This window comes from Gymnoscopelus microlampas, assembly GCF_963454915.1.
Source record: "Gymnoscopelus microlampas genome assembly, chromosome: 13".
In the NCBI taxonomy this organism is placed as follows: Eukaryota; Metazoa; Chordata; class Actinopteri; order Myctophiformes; family Myctophidae; genus Gymnoscopelus; species Gymnoscopelus microlampas.
The window spans coordinates 26,390,702-26,405,996 of record NC_139950.1 but is presented as its reverse complement, the minus strand read 5'-3'; the positions used below and the strand labels follow the sequence as shown (position 1 = coordinate 26,405,996).

The window sequence follows — 15,295 nt, the reverse complement described above, 5'->3', positions numbered from 1 at the left end:
GCATCTAAGCCACTGTGTCATCAACTATACCTAAAAACCAGAACAGCCCCGCCACTGATATTAATTTAAAGTCCAACATAAAGCCCGGGCTTGTCACCCCTTAAGTGGAACATTTTAGCTATTCTCTATAGGCCATAGGCCATATCTAAACCAAACACAATGATCCCATGTGTCAACATTTGCTCAATGGCACAATAACACACTCAACACTCCATGCCCCCTCTCCACTGGTTGTTTCTTGGATTTACCATTGTTCATAAATCATAAAATGTCTTATTGCTTGCTGTATTGTAACACCTTGCCTCAAACCTATTCACCAACGTGAAACACTATACAGACTTGAACTTGACCTTGAAAGACGAAATACAATGTTTTTCAGCCGTGTTTTTTTTGTCTTGGGGCACCATCGCTGCCGGCCAGACAGTCACAGGAAGCACCCGGGTGTTCATAAAGCAGGGTGGCCCCCCACCCCATCAGTTCCTCATTCTTTCAGGTTCTTCCTTTTTTCCCTCTAACTAAAATAGCCTTCAGTCATTCAGTGTTTTTGGCTCAAGTCTCGAGGCATCATCGTTGGCACTGCTAGCCTTCCCGCTCCTGGGCGTCTATAAAGCTGGGTGGCCCGCTGCCTGGTGGCTCCGCATCGCTCCACTTTCTCCCTGTAGTGACTCAGACCCCTGGTCGGGTATGAGTCATCCCCCCCTGCTTCTTGGATCGATATTCAAAAAAACAGGTATACATAAATCGAACAACAATGAGGCCAAGTCAAAAACATGGTGAGAGAACATTACTTTGCCGACCATTTAGAAATTAAGGCCAGATTTATACTTTGTCGCGCGTGGTGTCGCTTGACGAAAATCGAAAACCTACAAGCTCTTCGAGGAACAGTGCAAATTAAGTATAAGCGCCTCCCTGATCAGTGAAGATGATCTATCTATCTATCTATCTATCTATCTATCTATCTATCCATCTATCTTTTGTAGCCCATTTTTTCACACAGTTTTATGTTTGTTTCTTTCTCCCTGTCATTCTCTCTCTCTCCTTTTTACACTCCCCAAAATCCTCTTAATTTCTTCGCTCACTTCGCTCACTTGGCAACCTCCTCCTCTTTCTCCCTGCATCTGTAGACTGAGCACCTCCTCCCCCTGCTCTTACTGTAGAGGAGTCATCTACACGATTGATTGGAGTTCATTCAGTGTCTTATTATAGACCAGTATTAAAAAATCCCTCCCCCCTCCTGCTATTTGGGAAATTGAGTGGAAGGTAAAAGCACGCCAGAGTTAGGAATGAGTCTCTGGTCTCAGTGTGTGTGTGTGTGTGTGTGTGTGTGTGTGTGTGTGTGTGTGTGTGTGTGTGTGTGTGTGTGTGTGTGTGTGTGTGTGTGTGTGTGTGTGTGTGTGTGTGTGTGTGTGTGTGTGTGTGTGTGTGTGTGTGTGTGTGTGTGTGCGCGTGTGCGTGTTTGCCGAACAGCATTTGTTGTTAGTTGAACAGTATTGAACGCAAGTTGAATGGTATTACAGTCGCATTGTGATTATCTGAGAAGCATTCTAATGCAGTGATTCTCAACCTGTGGGTCTGGGCCCACTAGTGGGCCGTTGCAAGTGGACCCCACTGGCAATTGGCAAAACACAATATGTTTTTACTAATACAACATTAATATAAAATAATGTTAATACTTTTCCACACTGGCAATATATTGTCAGATCTATTGGCTTCAAACTAAATCATTTTAATTAACATTTTGCTGACAATAACGCCAAAAACTGAACAGCCTGTTCCTAAAAATACACCAAATGCACAGGAGCAACTATTTATCCCGCTTTCAAACGAGGACCGGATCTATGGCACTCTGCCTGCCTGGCTGCCTACGACCACAGCACACCATGCCAATGTACCACTCCCTCTCATGTTGTATAGCACACTGTGTAAGCAGAACACCATTCAATGTTAGTTGGACATTATTGTCAAATCTTCCAAATATAGTTTGGGTTATAGTCAAATGGGGAAAAAAAGAAAATAATCAACTGTGTGTGTGTGTGTGTGTGTGTGTGTGTGGGGGGGGGGTGTATGTGTGTGTATGTGTGTGTGCATGCGCGCACGCACGTGCATGCATGCATGCGTGTATGTGTTTGTACAAGAGAGAGTGGTTTGGCATATCAGGCCATTATGTTGTGGTGTGGCAGGCTACCATCTGCCACTAGGGACACAGGGAATCTCTCTCTCTCTCTCTCTCTCCATCTCTCTCTCCCTCTCGTTCTCCGTGCCAGGGTCTGTTCTCCCTGTTTCCGTCAGAACATTCACCATGCTGAGCTGCCTGGTGTAGCACCACCTCCCCCAGCCCCACACCCTCTCTCTCTCTCTCTCTCTCTCTCTCTCTCTCTCTCTCTCTCTCTCTCTCTCTCTCTCTCTCTCTCTCTCTCTCTCTCTCTCTCTCTCTCTCTCTCTCTCTCTCTCTCTCTCTCTCTCTCTCTCTCTCTCTCTCTCTCTCTCTCTCTCTCTCTCTCTCTCTCTCTCTCTCTCTCTCTCTCTCTCTCTCCCCCTCTCTCTCTCTCTCTCTCTCTTTCCTCTCGTCCATCGTTACTTTCATCTCCCTTTCCTTGGTTAAATATATTACAGTAATTCATATGTTGTTGCACGCCGGTGTCGTGTGCCAAAAATAGCCGATCTGCAAGCTCACACGTGTTATTTTCGGGGTACCTGTCTGCACCCTCCCCTTTTTAATTGTTTGTTCAAGGTACATCTGCTCGTATAGATAGTATTGTGGACACTGGAGAATTACATAGAGAGAGAGAGAGAGAGAGAGAGAGAGAGAGAGAGAGAGAGAGAGAGAGAGGGGGGCAGAGAGTGAGGGGAAGGGAGGGTGGGAAGGGAGAGAAAAGAGAAAAGGACATTACGTGCGTCACAGGCCTGATTTGAAACCTGCAACACTACAAGGGAATGCACCGTGCAATTTTGTTTCCCGAAAAAGGAATTCCAAAAATCCGACGCCATCTTAACCCCATTAAAACCTGTGTCATTTTAGATTTTTGCATTGGCTATTCAAAAATAGCAGATATACAAGCTCGCAGCGCGTCACTTCCGCGCTGAACACTTTTTGAAAAATCTTGAAAGTGAGAGAACTACTGATTTAGAAGGCATCTGTGGCGTAGAATCGGCTATCAGGTCTAGCCAAATTTTGGCCAGATTTTAGTGTGCATGTTTACTGTGGCCCCCTGCCAGCCTCCATTGTTGGTGTGTGTGGAGGGGGTAGACAAACACATGCCTCCTCCTCCAACACACATGGAGTCACCAGCCGCTTCTTCTCACCTGGCAGGAGAGTGTAACATGCAATTGTGTTCGTCTGAGTGCCCAGCCAAGCCAGCGGCACTGCTGCCGGCCCGGGTATCAAACCCACGGGCCTCTGTGGTGAGTGAGTGTTTTATCACCATGTCAGTGGTTCTCAACCTGGGGGTCCCAAAGGATGCCACCCCAGACGACAGTTAAATGATATAACTTTAACCTTAACTTTTAAAAACTCTTTTTTTTTTTAAAGGGGGGAAAAGGACCATCACTGCATCAAGAGACCTACAGTAATCAACAAACTATACTATAAAAACTGGTCAAACATTGTCCAAATTGTCAAATAATAATATGTTTATATAATATAATATATTTATATATATAATATAATATTAATATATATATAAATAAGGAAAGAAAATAAATAAAAGAAAATCTACAATCGGCTATTTTCACAATTTTTATCTGTGGAACCCAGTCAAACATTTAACATTTAACACCTCAACTCCAACATTCGAAGTGCTTGTCAGGGTGGGGGGTCCCCAGTTCAAATATGACCATTTTGGGGGGTCGCGGCCTGAAAAGGTTCAGAACCACTGCTCTATGTCACCTGGACACCCCATTTAGGGACGGAAGAAAAGCATCTAAAGAATGCATCTCTCATGGTCTCTGTAGTCTGTACCTCTCCGAGTGACCGTTGACAAGTGAAAATGGAGTATGTTCACTTCCTACAACAATATTACAAGCAAGCCAAGAGTCAGAGCCAAGGTGCTCAGACAATTTTAGTTACTGTTGAAGCTAGAAGATCACATGAGGTCAGCGTCTCAGGATTTAAGCCAAGGAACAGGAAGACAAAAATAAAACTTTTTCTTTCCTCAATTTTTTTTTTAATCAAGAAGAGCCAGGTAAAGTAATGAGCAATCAATGCCAATTCCCTTCCTTGGTTAACAGCCAAAGTCAGGCTGCCAGAGTTAGATGGTACCAGCACATTTCAACTAATTAACCTAATGCACAATCTTTCATTCAGTCCTTCCATTTTCTATGCCCTCTCAATGCATTTCAGGGTCACTGAGCAAAGGGCAGGGAAACCCCCTGGATGGGTCAACCTGTCCACTTTAGGACCAACGCTGGCAGACAATCAATCAAGGGTGGTGCCTGGTGTGTCAGGCCAATTTGTGCACTGACCATTATGTGAATAAGTACAATTACCATCTGTATTTTCCATCACTAATTCACTCTTTAAAATGTTTTAGAGATTTGTAAAGATTAAATGGCTTGACCCAGGACTGGTATGGATTTGTAAAAGATTTAGGCCTTGCTAATTTGATTACAAATGACCACAAAAGTTGGCTAAACACTTCACTGTGCTGTACACCGGTATGCTGGAAAGGCAAGGTCAGTTGTGATAAGCAGTGATAAGGTTCACTTCTCTGCTATAGTGGTCTAGATAAGGGTCATGGGTCACTGTAATTATCTTCAATTGAGGAAGACCAAACTTGTTTGAAACATTTGCTGATTTCGCACAGTAAAACTTTTTTTTTAGCATCAAGCTGTTTGTGCAGACTTTTCCTTTTCCTGCTTCTTCACATGAAGACTCCTTCATTAACAAAATAGCTTTCCACTGCCTTTCCAAAAAAACGTCATGGGTACAAACAAGGTCACATTTGTGCAAGGCCAACATAAAATGATAAAACATAAAAAATACCCTACTGTACCAGGTGTTGCCAACTTGCCATATACGTACTGGGACATATCAACAAGGCTGGCAGTTTATAATGTGACAACTTTCTTTGACAGCGCTGAAAAATCCAAAAGAGGAAGTTGTGTCAAAGGGTATGATGGGAAAGGAAGTCCTTATCGATCTCTGCAATATATTCAAGATGTAATAAAATGTCTATTTGTGGTTAAACCCAGTAAGTGAGGTCTTAATGATGTCCTGCAACATTATACAGCAAATACCAGAACGGTAAGGTTGCATAGTTTGACTTTACCTCCCTATTAAGATATAACATCTTGACAGTAATGCATTTACACCAAAAACTACAGTAAACCTGGTTTGATGTGATTTGGTTACATTTGTAAACTCTCAGAGCTACAAATGGATGAATTACCACTGAGGATTTGACTGTGTATCTAATAATACAAACCTCAATTTAGTTGTGTTCTACATGTCGTTTGTTTTCTTGGTCTCAAGGTGAGATGTTCCCAGCTTGATTCAGCATTGTTCTCACCTTGACTGCACCTGCACACACTATGTGTGTTTGTAGTTTTAAGTAACCTTTGGGATATATTTATACATTTCTGCATTATTTAGGAAGGACAGTGGAAATAGACAAAAGAGAGAGGATATGTACCATGTATCAGCTTGAGAAAGATAAAAACGAATAAATCCCTATTACACACTACAGTAACACATAAACTAGTTAAATCACCAGATTGCCCACATATACTGTATATAGTAGTGATATACAGTAAGGCTGAAGCCTGCCTTCAGTTAAGGTTAATTGCAACTATCGATGGTCAATCAATGTCTTCTTAGCAATAATTCTATCCATTACTTTTGACACTTTCTCGTAACAACATAAATAGCTGAAACACAGAGATACGAGGTCTCTTGCCTGACAGCGACGATATCACATTGTTTCTATAATCAGAACATATATAGCCTCTGAACTGAGGCAAATAATACACTAACTGAACAGGATACTAAACGCCAGCCTCAGCTTCTGACCCTTACCGCAAAACATTAACTTCAGATTATTATCTGACATCCGACAGAACGCTGGCCCTCTTCATCTAATTAAAGGACACGAGAGGAGACTTCCCATCACGCATTGCTGCTGATGCTGCTGCATGCCGCACATCGCATCTCTGTCATTTTAGATTTCTTTGGGCTATTCTAAAAATAGCAGATATACAAGCTCATATGAGCTTGTAGATCTGCTATTTTAGAAACATCTTGAAAATGTGTGCAAATCTTAGAATATGTATTTATTTTTAAGCGAACATTTGCAACTCAAATCTTTGCTTCTGGGAGGGGGTCCCTGGAACAAAATATTTTACGAATGTTCGCTTATATATATTATGTATACTATATTGAAAGATTTTAGATTTTAGCAATGTAATATTTATATAGAAGATATACAGCGCTGCGAGTTTGTACAACTGCTATTTTTGAAAAATCTTGAAAGGGTATGAAATTGAATTGTTTTAACATTGAGTGCCAATGACGTCTTTTGACGGCCATTTTCAGTGTGCCATTAGTGCCAATGACGCCTTTTGACGTCTCCCCCAAAAAACATTTTTTTGGGGTATTTTATTTATTTTTTTTATCTCAAAGGAACTAGGAGAAAATCATTTTCGAAAAGTTTTTGCTCCATCCACTTCAATATTAAAAGTGAAACGGAGAAAAAAATCAAATTTTTCCTCCCATTGTAAATGCTGTATTTCTGAGTGAGGCATGGCACTTTCAAACATCAAAAACAAATGTCAACGAGGTCACAATGACCTCGTTGAAATTTGTGAAACCACACCTGTAGTGACTCAGTGATTAGCAACCATCAGGGGATCAATCACACTGAAGACAAACATTCTGTGACCAATTGAAAAAGGTAAAATAATAGCCTATTCCTTGGCACTGAATGAGTTGTTAACACAATTCTTCTCTGGAGGTCCTTGGCACAAAACATTTTCAGATGGGGGTCCGCGTCCAAATCAATTTGGGGTCCTTGGCATGAAAAAGTTTGAGAACCACTGATTTAGGAGGCCTTTTTAGAATCGGCCTCATGTCTTAATGGGTTAAAACAGCAATTCTCAACTGGTGGGCCGTGAGGATATTACAAGTGGGCCGCCAAATAATTGCCAAAACACTACGATTTTATTGGTAATTAACATTCATATCCACAAATGTATGTAAAAAAAACTTGAAAGACGACTTTTCATGGTGATAAATAGAGACTTAACACGAAAGCCGAATGTGGTCAGATGGGTGGGCTGCTTTTGACTTTTTCAAGTGGGTTTTTAGAACCACCGGTCTAAAACCTAAAGAGACGGATCCCACATGGTTATCCTTCATGGGTTTGCATTGTAAGCCTCTGTTATAACTTGTATTTACAAACAGACTATTCACAGACCTAGGGAGTTAAATGGAGAAACAGAGAGAGACAGACAGACAGACAGACAGACAGACAGACAGACAGACAGACAGACAGACAGAGAAATAGAAAGAGGGGGGGGTGAAGGGAGTGGAAGAGATACAAGGATGTGGGAAAGGGTCACAGAGTGAAAAAGAGAGAGGGGCTTGAAGAGACTCTCAGCTCTGTCAATAACACACCTCATTACTTACACACTGTCACAGACCCCCCCCCATACGCACGCACGCACGCAAGTAATTAGACAGATACCTAAGTCTATTTCTGTATCCCGTTTCACAGCAGATAAAACAGACAGTAGGAACAACTAAAGATGAAGAGAGAGAGAGAGAGAGAGAGAGCGAGAGAGCGAGAGAGAGAGAGATCAACACCACTGAAGGAGAAAGGGAGTAGAGAGAGAGAGAGAGAGAGGGGAAAGATAGAGCTAAAGGGAGAAAGAATGTGGAGGAGAGATGGACGGACGGACGGACATGGGGAGAGGAATCAACAGAAAGAGAGAGAGAGATTGGAGAGAAGGTAGACAGATGGAGAGAGCACCAGAGCCAACAGTGGAGCTAAGTGGGTAGTGAGTTCCCCAGACAGAGTTCCATATGGCCTGGCATCGCCATACACACACACACGCACGCACGCACGCACGCACGCACGCACGCACGCACGCACGCACGCACGCACGCACACGCTCACACACGCACACGCACACGCACACACACACACACACACGCACTCATAAAAACACATAAGCTCTCATAGAATCTTTATACAAATATGCACACATGCCCAGTAGCCTATATATAGACATAATACTGCACAAACTGTACACACACTGCCATACACTCATATACATAGGCCATCGCATATACACATTACACATGATGTGTACCCCCCCTCCCCACACACACACACACACACTGTATGTACGTAGCTAGTTTTGATACACATGCCTGCCCCCCCCCCCCCACATACACACATGCCTATGTGTGACCCGTAAGTGTCCATTTTTACACTCTCACAGTTAAATAAACACTACGTATTTCACTGTGTACATGCCCGCGTGTAGAATTATGTACACACTGTGGACGAGGTCCCATGTAAACATACAAACACCACATTTTATCCGACTAATTTAATGCTACTGCTGGGTCGCTTACAAACAAGCTCACATGAAGGCACAAATACAAGAAACGTCACGTGTGTAATAATAAACATGCCTGCCCGTCCCCGATCTATACATTCATACACAGTGCCACAGCGTGTGAAGGACACACACGATTTTCTATTCAAATTGACGCATGCATTTACGGTACATATATTTTATTGCAAAGTAGAGCATGGTGTCAACTTTTCAAAGCCAGTGCTTCTAACTTCTGTTTTTTAAGAAGATCTCGCAATGCAATGCGAGTTTGTAGATCGGCTATTTTTTGCTACTTTTGTGTGACACTGTAGAAGAATGACAAAGTAGGACATATACAAAAAAAACATAAAAAGTTGAAATATGGAGATACAAGGTTTCTGACCGACGGCGACGAAATGAAAGACTAGCTAGTTTCATGAACACCTCCTCTGAGTTCTGAGTTCAGCTCTTCCACCGGAGCACAGGGCCTCAAGGGAGGACCAGGACCGCAGCCAATCCCTGAAGGAAGTGAGGAAGTGACTCTCAGCCAATCCCAGGGCTCCATGAGGTTACTACAGTGCTGCTGGGCCATCGCCATGGCGCCCTGCTGTCAAGAGACACCTGGCCAATCAGGATGGGCGATGGGAGGTGTAAACAATCCTTACATTACTATATGCCGTTATGTTAAAGAGCGATTGTTGCCTAACGTGAAGGCATTTGTGTGGTATGTGAGTGTGAGCACGCGTGTGTATGCAACTGTGCATGCTTGCACCCAAATAACTCCCTCTAATTCTGTGGTAGTAGACATTAAGGTGACACCATACACACTACACAGTGTTGTTAATTTGTCCATTTGTACACTCTCAGAGTTAAATTAACACTGAGATTTTTACTGTGCAGCTAGGCTCCTGACAGAAGCCTCTATAAGACAATTTGGTCAGTGTGTGTAGTTTGCCATGAAAGCGCTTTAAACATACGGTAATATCATTATACCAAAAAAATGGTTTCGGGCAGGGGAAGGGAATGCTGCCCAGAAAACTGAAGATAAATTGGGAATGTACGGAATCAAGATGGCTATAAGGTTGGGATGGACATGATGTCATAAATGGGTTGGTATTGTAGGATCCCTCAGAGAAACAGATGTTGTTCCAGCTGATTTAACTTCCCTAATCCTCCCACTGCTTTGTGGTGGTAGATATCTACTACGACGCACGCACGCACGCACGCACACACACACACACACACCACACACACACACACACACACACACACACACACACACACACACACACACACACACACACACACACACACACACACACACACACACACACACACACACACACACACACACACACACACACACACACACACACACACACACACACTAATGGAATAAATGCAAGCTTTATCCTTTGATCATTGTGTGGCAGGGAAAAGTATTTGCTGCTGACCGTAGAAGTGATGTGAACTAGGACACGACGTATGGAAGCACTTCGTCGACACGCAAACAAGCTAACAAGGACAGCGAAGCCCATATAACATCAAAGGCTGTAGAGTAACAGAGAAGAAAACAATTGTGTTTCAAGCCCAGCACGGCGAATGAAATCGGCAGTAAACAACTGACAACACCGAATTAGCAGAAATAGCAGAGTTTCACAAAGACCACAAAGTAAGCTGAAGTGTGACCAAACTGATATTTTGTATAGGATTGTTTGGTTTTACTGGCTGATAATTGTGTTGTTCATATCACTCCGCGGCCCTCATCATACCGCTATGTGGCCCTGCACATCAACGTCACATCATTGATCTGACCGACATGCCCATATATGGGCAAATGGTATATGAGAGCCAGTTGTCCAAACTTGCTGATCCAATCGATATGACCATATATGGTCATATATGGAGACCATCTGACCAATCGACTTCAAACTCGCCGTGCATATTGCCGAGGCCGTGGCTCAAGCGAAGGAGCTAGCCATGCTTTCGCTAGGCATAGTACTGAGTGGGTGGGGTCTGATTTGATTTTAAAAACATAACATTAGAGCATCATAAAATCATAAAAGGCAACATGCAAATATTACAGCATATAATAATCATAAATATACAACTTCACACGGTATAATGTCTAGAACTCAGACCTGAGCCGAGCAAGTATAAAACACTGTCTTCCTTGCCAAGCTCTGTTTGGAAAGTCCCGCCAAAGCTGAAAAGAAATTATCGTATTAATCTTATAAGGTGTGTTTCCTTTACAGACTGTTTGGTTGCCCCCCTGTACAAAACTATTTTTTTGTGGGTCTTGCATTGAAAAAGTGAAATGCTGTACTTGCAAATTGGCTTGAGAAGCTGTCTGGCTAAATGGAAAACATCAGATAAAACAGTTTGAGTTGTTGACAGGGTTACCTGATATTGCAAAATCCATATGTGACACACTGCATTCATCTACCCAGTGACATGGAACTACAACTGCACAACAAGGCTTCAAGTAAACAATGAGCTAGGGACATCTGTGATTGTGTCACTAGTTATTTAACCACTCATCATCATATGGTATTTTGCACGACGGATATAGCAGATTTATAAGCTCGGAGCGCATAACATAGCGGTGCGTTCCGAGCTTGTAGATCTGCTATTGTTGGAGCGCAACACTGGTGTGTGAGGTTTTTCCTCTCTTTTTTTTTACACACCTCGAAGACTCCTACAGTACATATTACACCTGTGATCATCATGAAACAAGTGGGATTACTATTTCATGCACTGATTACAGTGCTTGATTGAAATGAATAACGGAATAAGTGGCCTGATACCAGACTTGATGGCCAATAATTAATCCTGGGATGTGGGCACATAAAGGAAATAGAAGTGGTTGATGCTCAGTATGATGGTCCAACGCTAAAGAGACACAACAAAGCCCTCATGTATTTTTCATGGCTTCTTGAAAGCTGTTGAAATCTTATAACTGTTATGCCGCTTTAATAAATGGCTGTCAAAGTAAAGCATCTCTCTCTCTCTCTCTCTCTCTCCCTCTCTCTAACACAACACACACACACACACACACACACACACAAACACAACTGCATGAGAACGCACTCATGCACACTTGCACACGCCCTTATACACATGCACACATACACTTGCACTAATGCTTGTCAATGCAATGATGTGCATGAGTGCAATGCGGCACGGTGCCATTTAGAACTCTATTCAAACTTTAATCATACATACTCTTTACCTCTCGCATAAACATGTATAATCAAACTCTCACATGCACCACCAAAACAATTTATCAAACATTTTACATTTCAAATGTCAGCATCTCTCTCTCTCTCTCTCTCTCTCTCTCTCTCTCTCTCTCTCTCCTCTCTCTCTCTCTCTCTCTCTCTCTCTCTCTCTCTCTCTCTCTCTCTCTCTCTCTCTCTCTCTCTCTCTCTCTCTCTTCTCTCTCTCTCTCTCTCTCTCTCTCTCTCTCTCTCTCTCTCTCTCTCTCTCTCTCTCTCTCTCTCTCTCTCTCTCTCTCCTCTCTCTCTCTCTCTCTCTCTCTCTCTCTCCTCTCTCCTCTCTCTCACACAAGTTAAAAGGAAACACTCACACTGTCATTGTGTTTTTCAGTTCATTATTTGCGATCATATATTAAACAATATTTACCATGCTACCATGCATATTGACATACAATGTACATTATGTCTATTAAGCTCCTACAATTCCCATGGTGTATTTTCATGAGTAAGCTCCTTACTGGGATGCCCACTCTCTATGGCCGCCATTACATCAAACTGGTTAAACTTTTCTGAAGATTGCTATTTTGATATAAACCCCAGCGTAAAAGGACAATGTCTGGCCACCAAGAGTAGCGGCAAAACATAAAAATAAATTAGAAAGAGGAATTGGCAGTGGGTCATCGGAACCTCAGAAGTTTCAATAGTCGATTTCACATTCACAGATTGTATGCAAGTGACACCCCTGTGGGGTAAACTTTTAAGCACATAATTTATTTTATTTTCTACCACAGATTTTGTGTGGGAAAAAGGAGCAGACCAATAAAGAGCCCTGGGGGCTCTGGTCAACTAGGGCTTAACCACTTGAACCCCAGCATATATATTCTGGGGGAAACGTTAGAGAGATTTGGTATAGAAGGGGGAAAAAGCAGTCCAAGTACAAAGCCAATTCAGGTCCAATTTACTAAGTCTATGTGGTTAAGTGGTGTAAGTGCACAACGTCGGCTGCGTTTCATTCACAGGAGTCCGTTCAGTGTTATGGCTGCTATGGGATTGCTGCTATGGGGATTTTCCCTACAACAAATATATCATGATATTGTCCCTTTAACAGTACTGATTCCACCAGTTAAGCAAGCCGCTTGGAAGGAGACCTGATCAAATTGTGCGAGACACACACACACACACACACACACACACACACACACACACACACACACACACACACACACCATCTCAATCCTGCCTAAGCAGCAAGCTGCTGCACTGCCTGTAATGACTCAACAGCACCTGGACTGGATTGACTGGCTGGATTATGTCCATCTTACATAACGGTGGGACAATAATAGCGTGTTTGGCATTTTGTTAGATACTAATGATTGTGTGTGACGTGTGTGTGACGTGTGTGTGTGTGTGTGTGTGTGTGTGTGTGTGTGTGTGTGTGTGTGTGTGTGTGTGTGTGTGTGTGTGTGTGTGTGTGTGTGCGTGTGCGTGTGCGTGCGTGTGTTTTCTCAACATGTAATTTCACTGAACACTGATGCTAAGTTTTGTGTATTTAGTGTGTATTGAGTGTGTGTGTGTGTGTGTGTGTGTGTGTGTGTGTGTGTGTGTGTGTGTGTGTGTGTGTGTGTGTGTGTGTGTGTGTGTGTGTGTGTGTGTGTGTGTGTGTGTGTTTGGAGGCGTTGTTTCCTTTATCCATGATTGATGTCTGCTGTGTCTGACAAGTATGTCAACTGTATTGTATGTAACAATGTTCTGCCGTCTAGGCACTTTGTAACTGGCTGTTTTCCTATTGTCTGACTGCATTGGCAGTGTTTATGTCCTTTGTACAAGGCATTCTTGTACTTCTGTTGATGTAGACATAAATAAATATTTCAAATGTGTGTGTGTGTGTGTGTGTGTGTGTGTGTGTGTGTGTGTGTGTGTGTGTGTGTGTGTGTGTGTGTGTGTGTGTGTGTGTGTGTGTGTGTGTGTGTGTGCGTGCGTGCGTGCATGCGTGCGTATCAACTAAATCGCAAACAAAAGACATTCAACACCTGGGCAAGCTTGATCATCTGAAATCATTTATAACTTTTTGCAGTACCCATACATCCTTACTTCAATGCTTTGTATTTACAATAAACAACAGCCGTATCAATCTTGATCACCCTCAAGAGTTTGGCACTCAGTGCTTCCTGGCACCTCAATTGCTGCCTTGTCAAAATCAATACATTTACACCGATGTCAATTGATGCAATATTATCACTGTTCATACATCAAATCTCATTAATTCAACCAAGGCTTATATCTCATATTCCACTTATCAAGCAAACTAAGAAAGAAGGACAACATGAAGAAGAACCATTCCATTCCAAAACAGATGCAGCCAACAGTACAGGAAGGGGGCAAGGACCTGAAGTGTTTCGGAAATCTGGGACAGCTTTAAAGGAACAGTCCTCTGTGCCGTTAAACCGGCAACACGGTTACTGAGAAATGTCCACTGCGAAGGTTGTTAGCATTTTGTAGCAATGCTAATATAAATGAGTAAGCTAGTGTCTGATGCTGGCTAACAGGTTCCCTTACCAGGACATTTCTCATTGACTGTAGTTCTTCTGATTGAAAAGCAATCTTCAGTTGTTTGACAAGAACCTTGGGATGTGCGATAGTAAATCCCACCCCAAGACCTACCTAAATAAATGAATAAATATAAAACAATTGACTGTTCCTTTAAAAGTGGTAAGCCAGGTGAACGCAATTACATTATCTACCTACTAGTCTGTGGTCATGACTCATGAGGTAGGCCACTTTTTGAAGAGACGGGTTGTCATTACATTTTACAATCAAAGATGGATGCACGGCAGCTTCTCACCTGACATCATTTTGTTGTGGAGGTTTCTTCTGCGCAACCAGGTTGACCGATCTCACTTGGATGGGCTTCTCCTCTCTGAAATACAGAAGAAGTTGTAGGAAACAATGTTACAAGTCTTATCAATGGCAGTACTTTCATGACTTTAAGAAAGGGAACTGTTGGACCGAGATTGGAGGCCGCAGATGATGCATCTTCTGATGTGTCGTAAAAGTGTATTCTCATCCATAAACACAGAGGTTTCTGATCAGTCAGATCACAGAGGGAGAGGGAGAGGGAGAGAGAGAGAGAGAGAGAGAGAGAGAGAGAGAGAGAGAGAGAGAGAGAGAGAGAGGGGTGGATGTTAGAGACAGACAGAGAGAGAAATCCCCAAGAACAGCACCATCAAACACAGATGTCTTTTTATGTCCAATTCTGTCTGAGCAAGTCTCTTCCTGCTAAGAAATGCTTAGTTCACAAGTGAAACATTGCTCTCTGTCTTTTTATTCTCTCTGTCTTTTATCTCTGCTATAATGGACGGATGAGCAGGACAGGAAAGAGAGCATTGACAGAGGGAATGACGCGCGACACAAGCCAAATTTGAGCCTATGACAGCATGATTCGGTGTGTGCCTGTGTGGTATCACAGGCGCTACGTGGTTGGTTTCTGTCAGCTTGTTAGAATCTCCCTGTCTCTGATTCAAGCTTTCCAACTTCAGCTG

At 42.7% G+C, this 15,295-nt stretch overlaps 1 protein-coding gene across 1 annotated transcript in view; it reads right to left on the bottom strand.

Annotated features, from left to right (window-relative positions):
- Window positions 1-15,295, bottom strand: part of rims1a (regulating synaptic membrane exocytosis 1a) — a gene marked incomplete at both ends in the record, with an annotated part of 96,933 nt that overhangs the window by 76,903 nt on the left and 4,735 nt on the right. Inside the window, 1 exon segment of the mRNA XM_084076786.1 lies at window positions 14,599-14,673. Within this exon segment, the coding sequence (XP_083932912.1) occupies window positions 14,599-14,673 (75 nt within the window).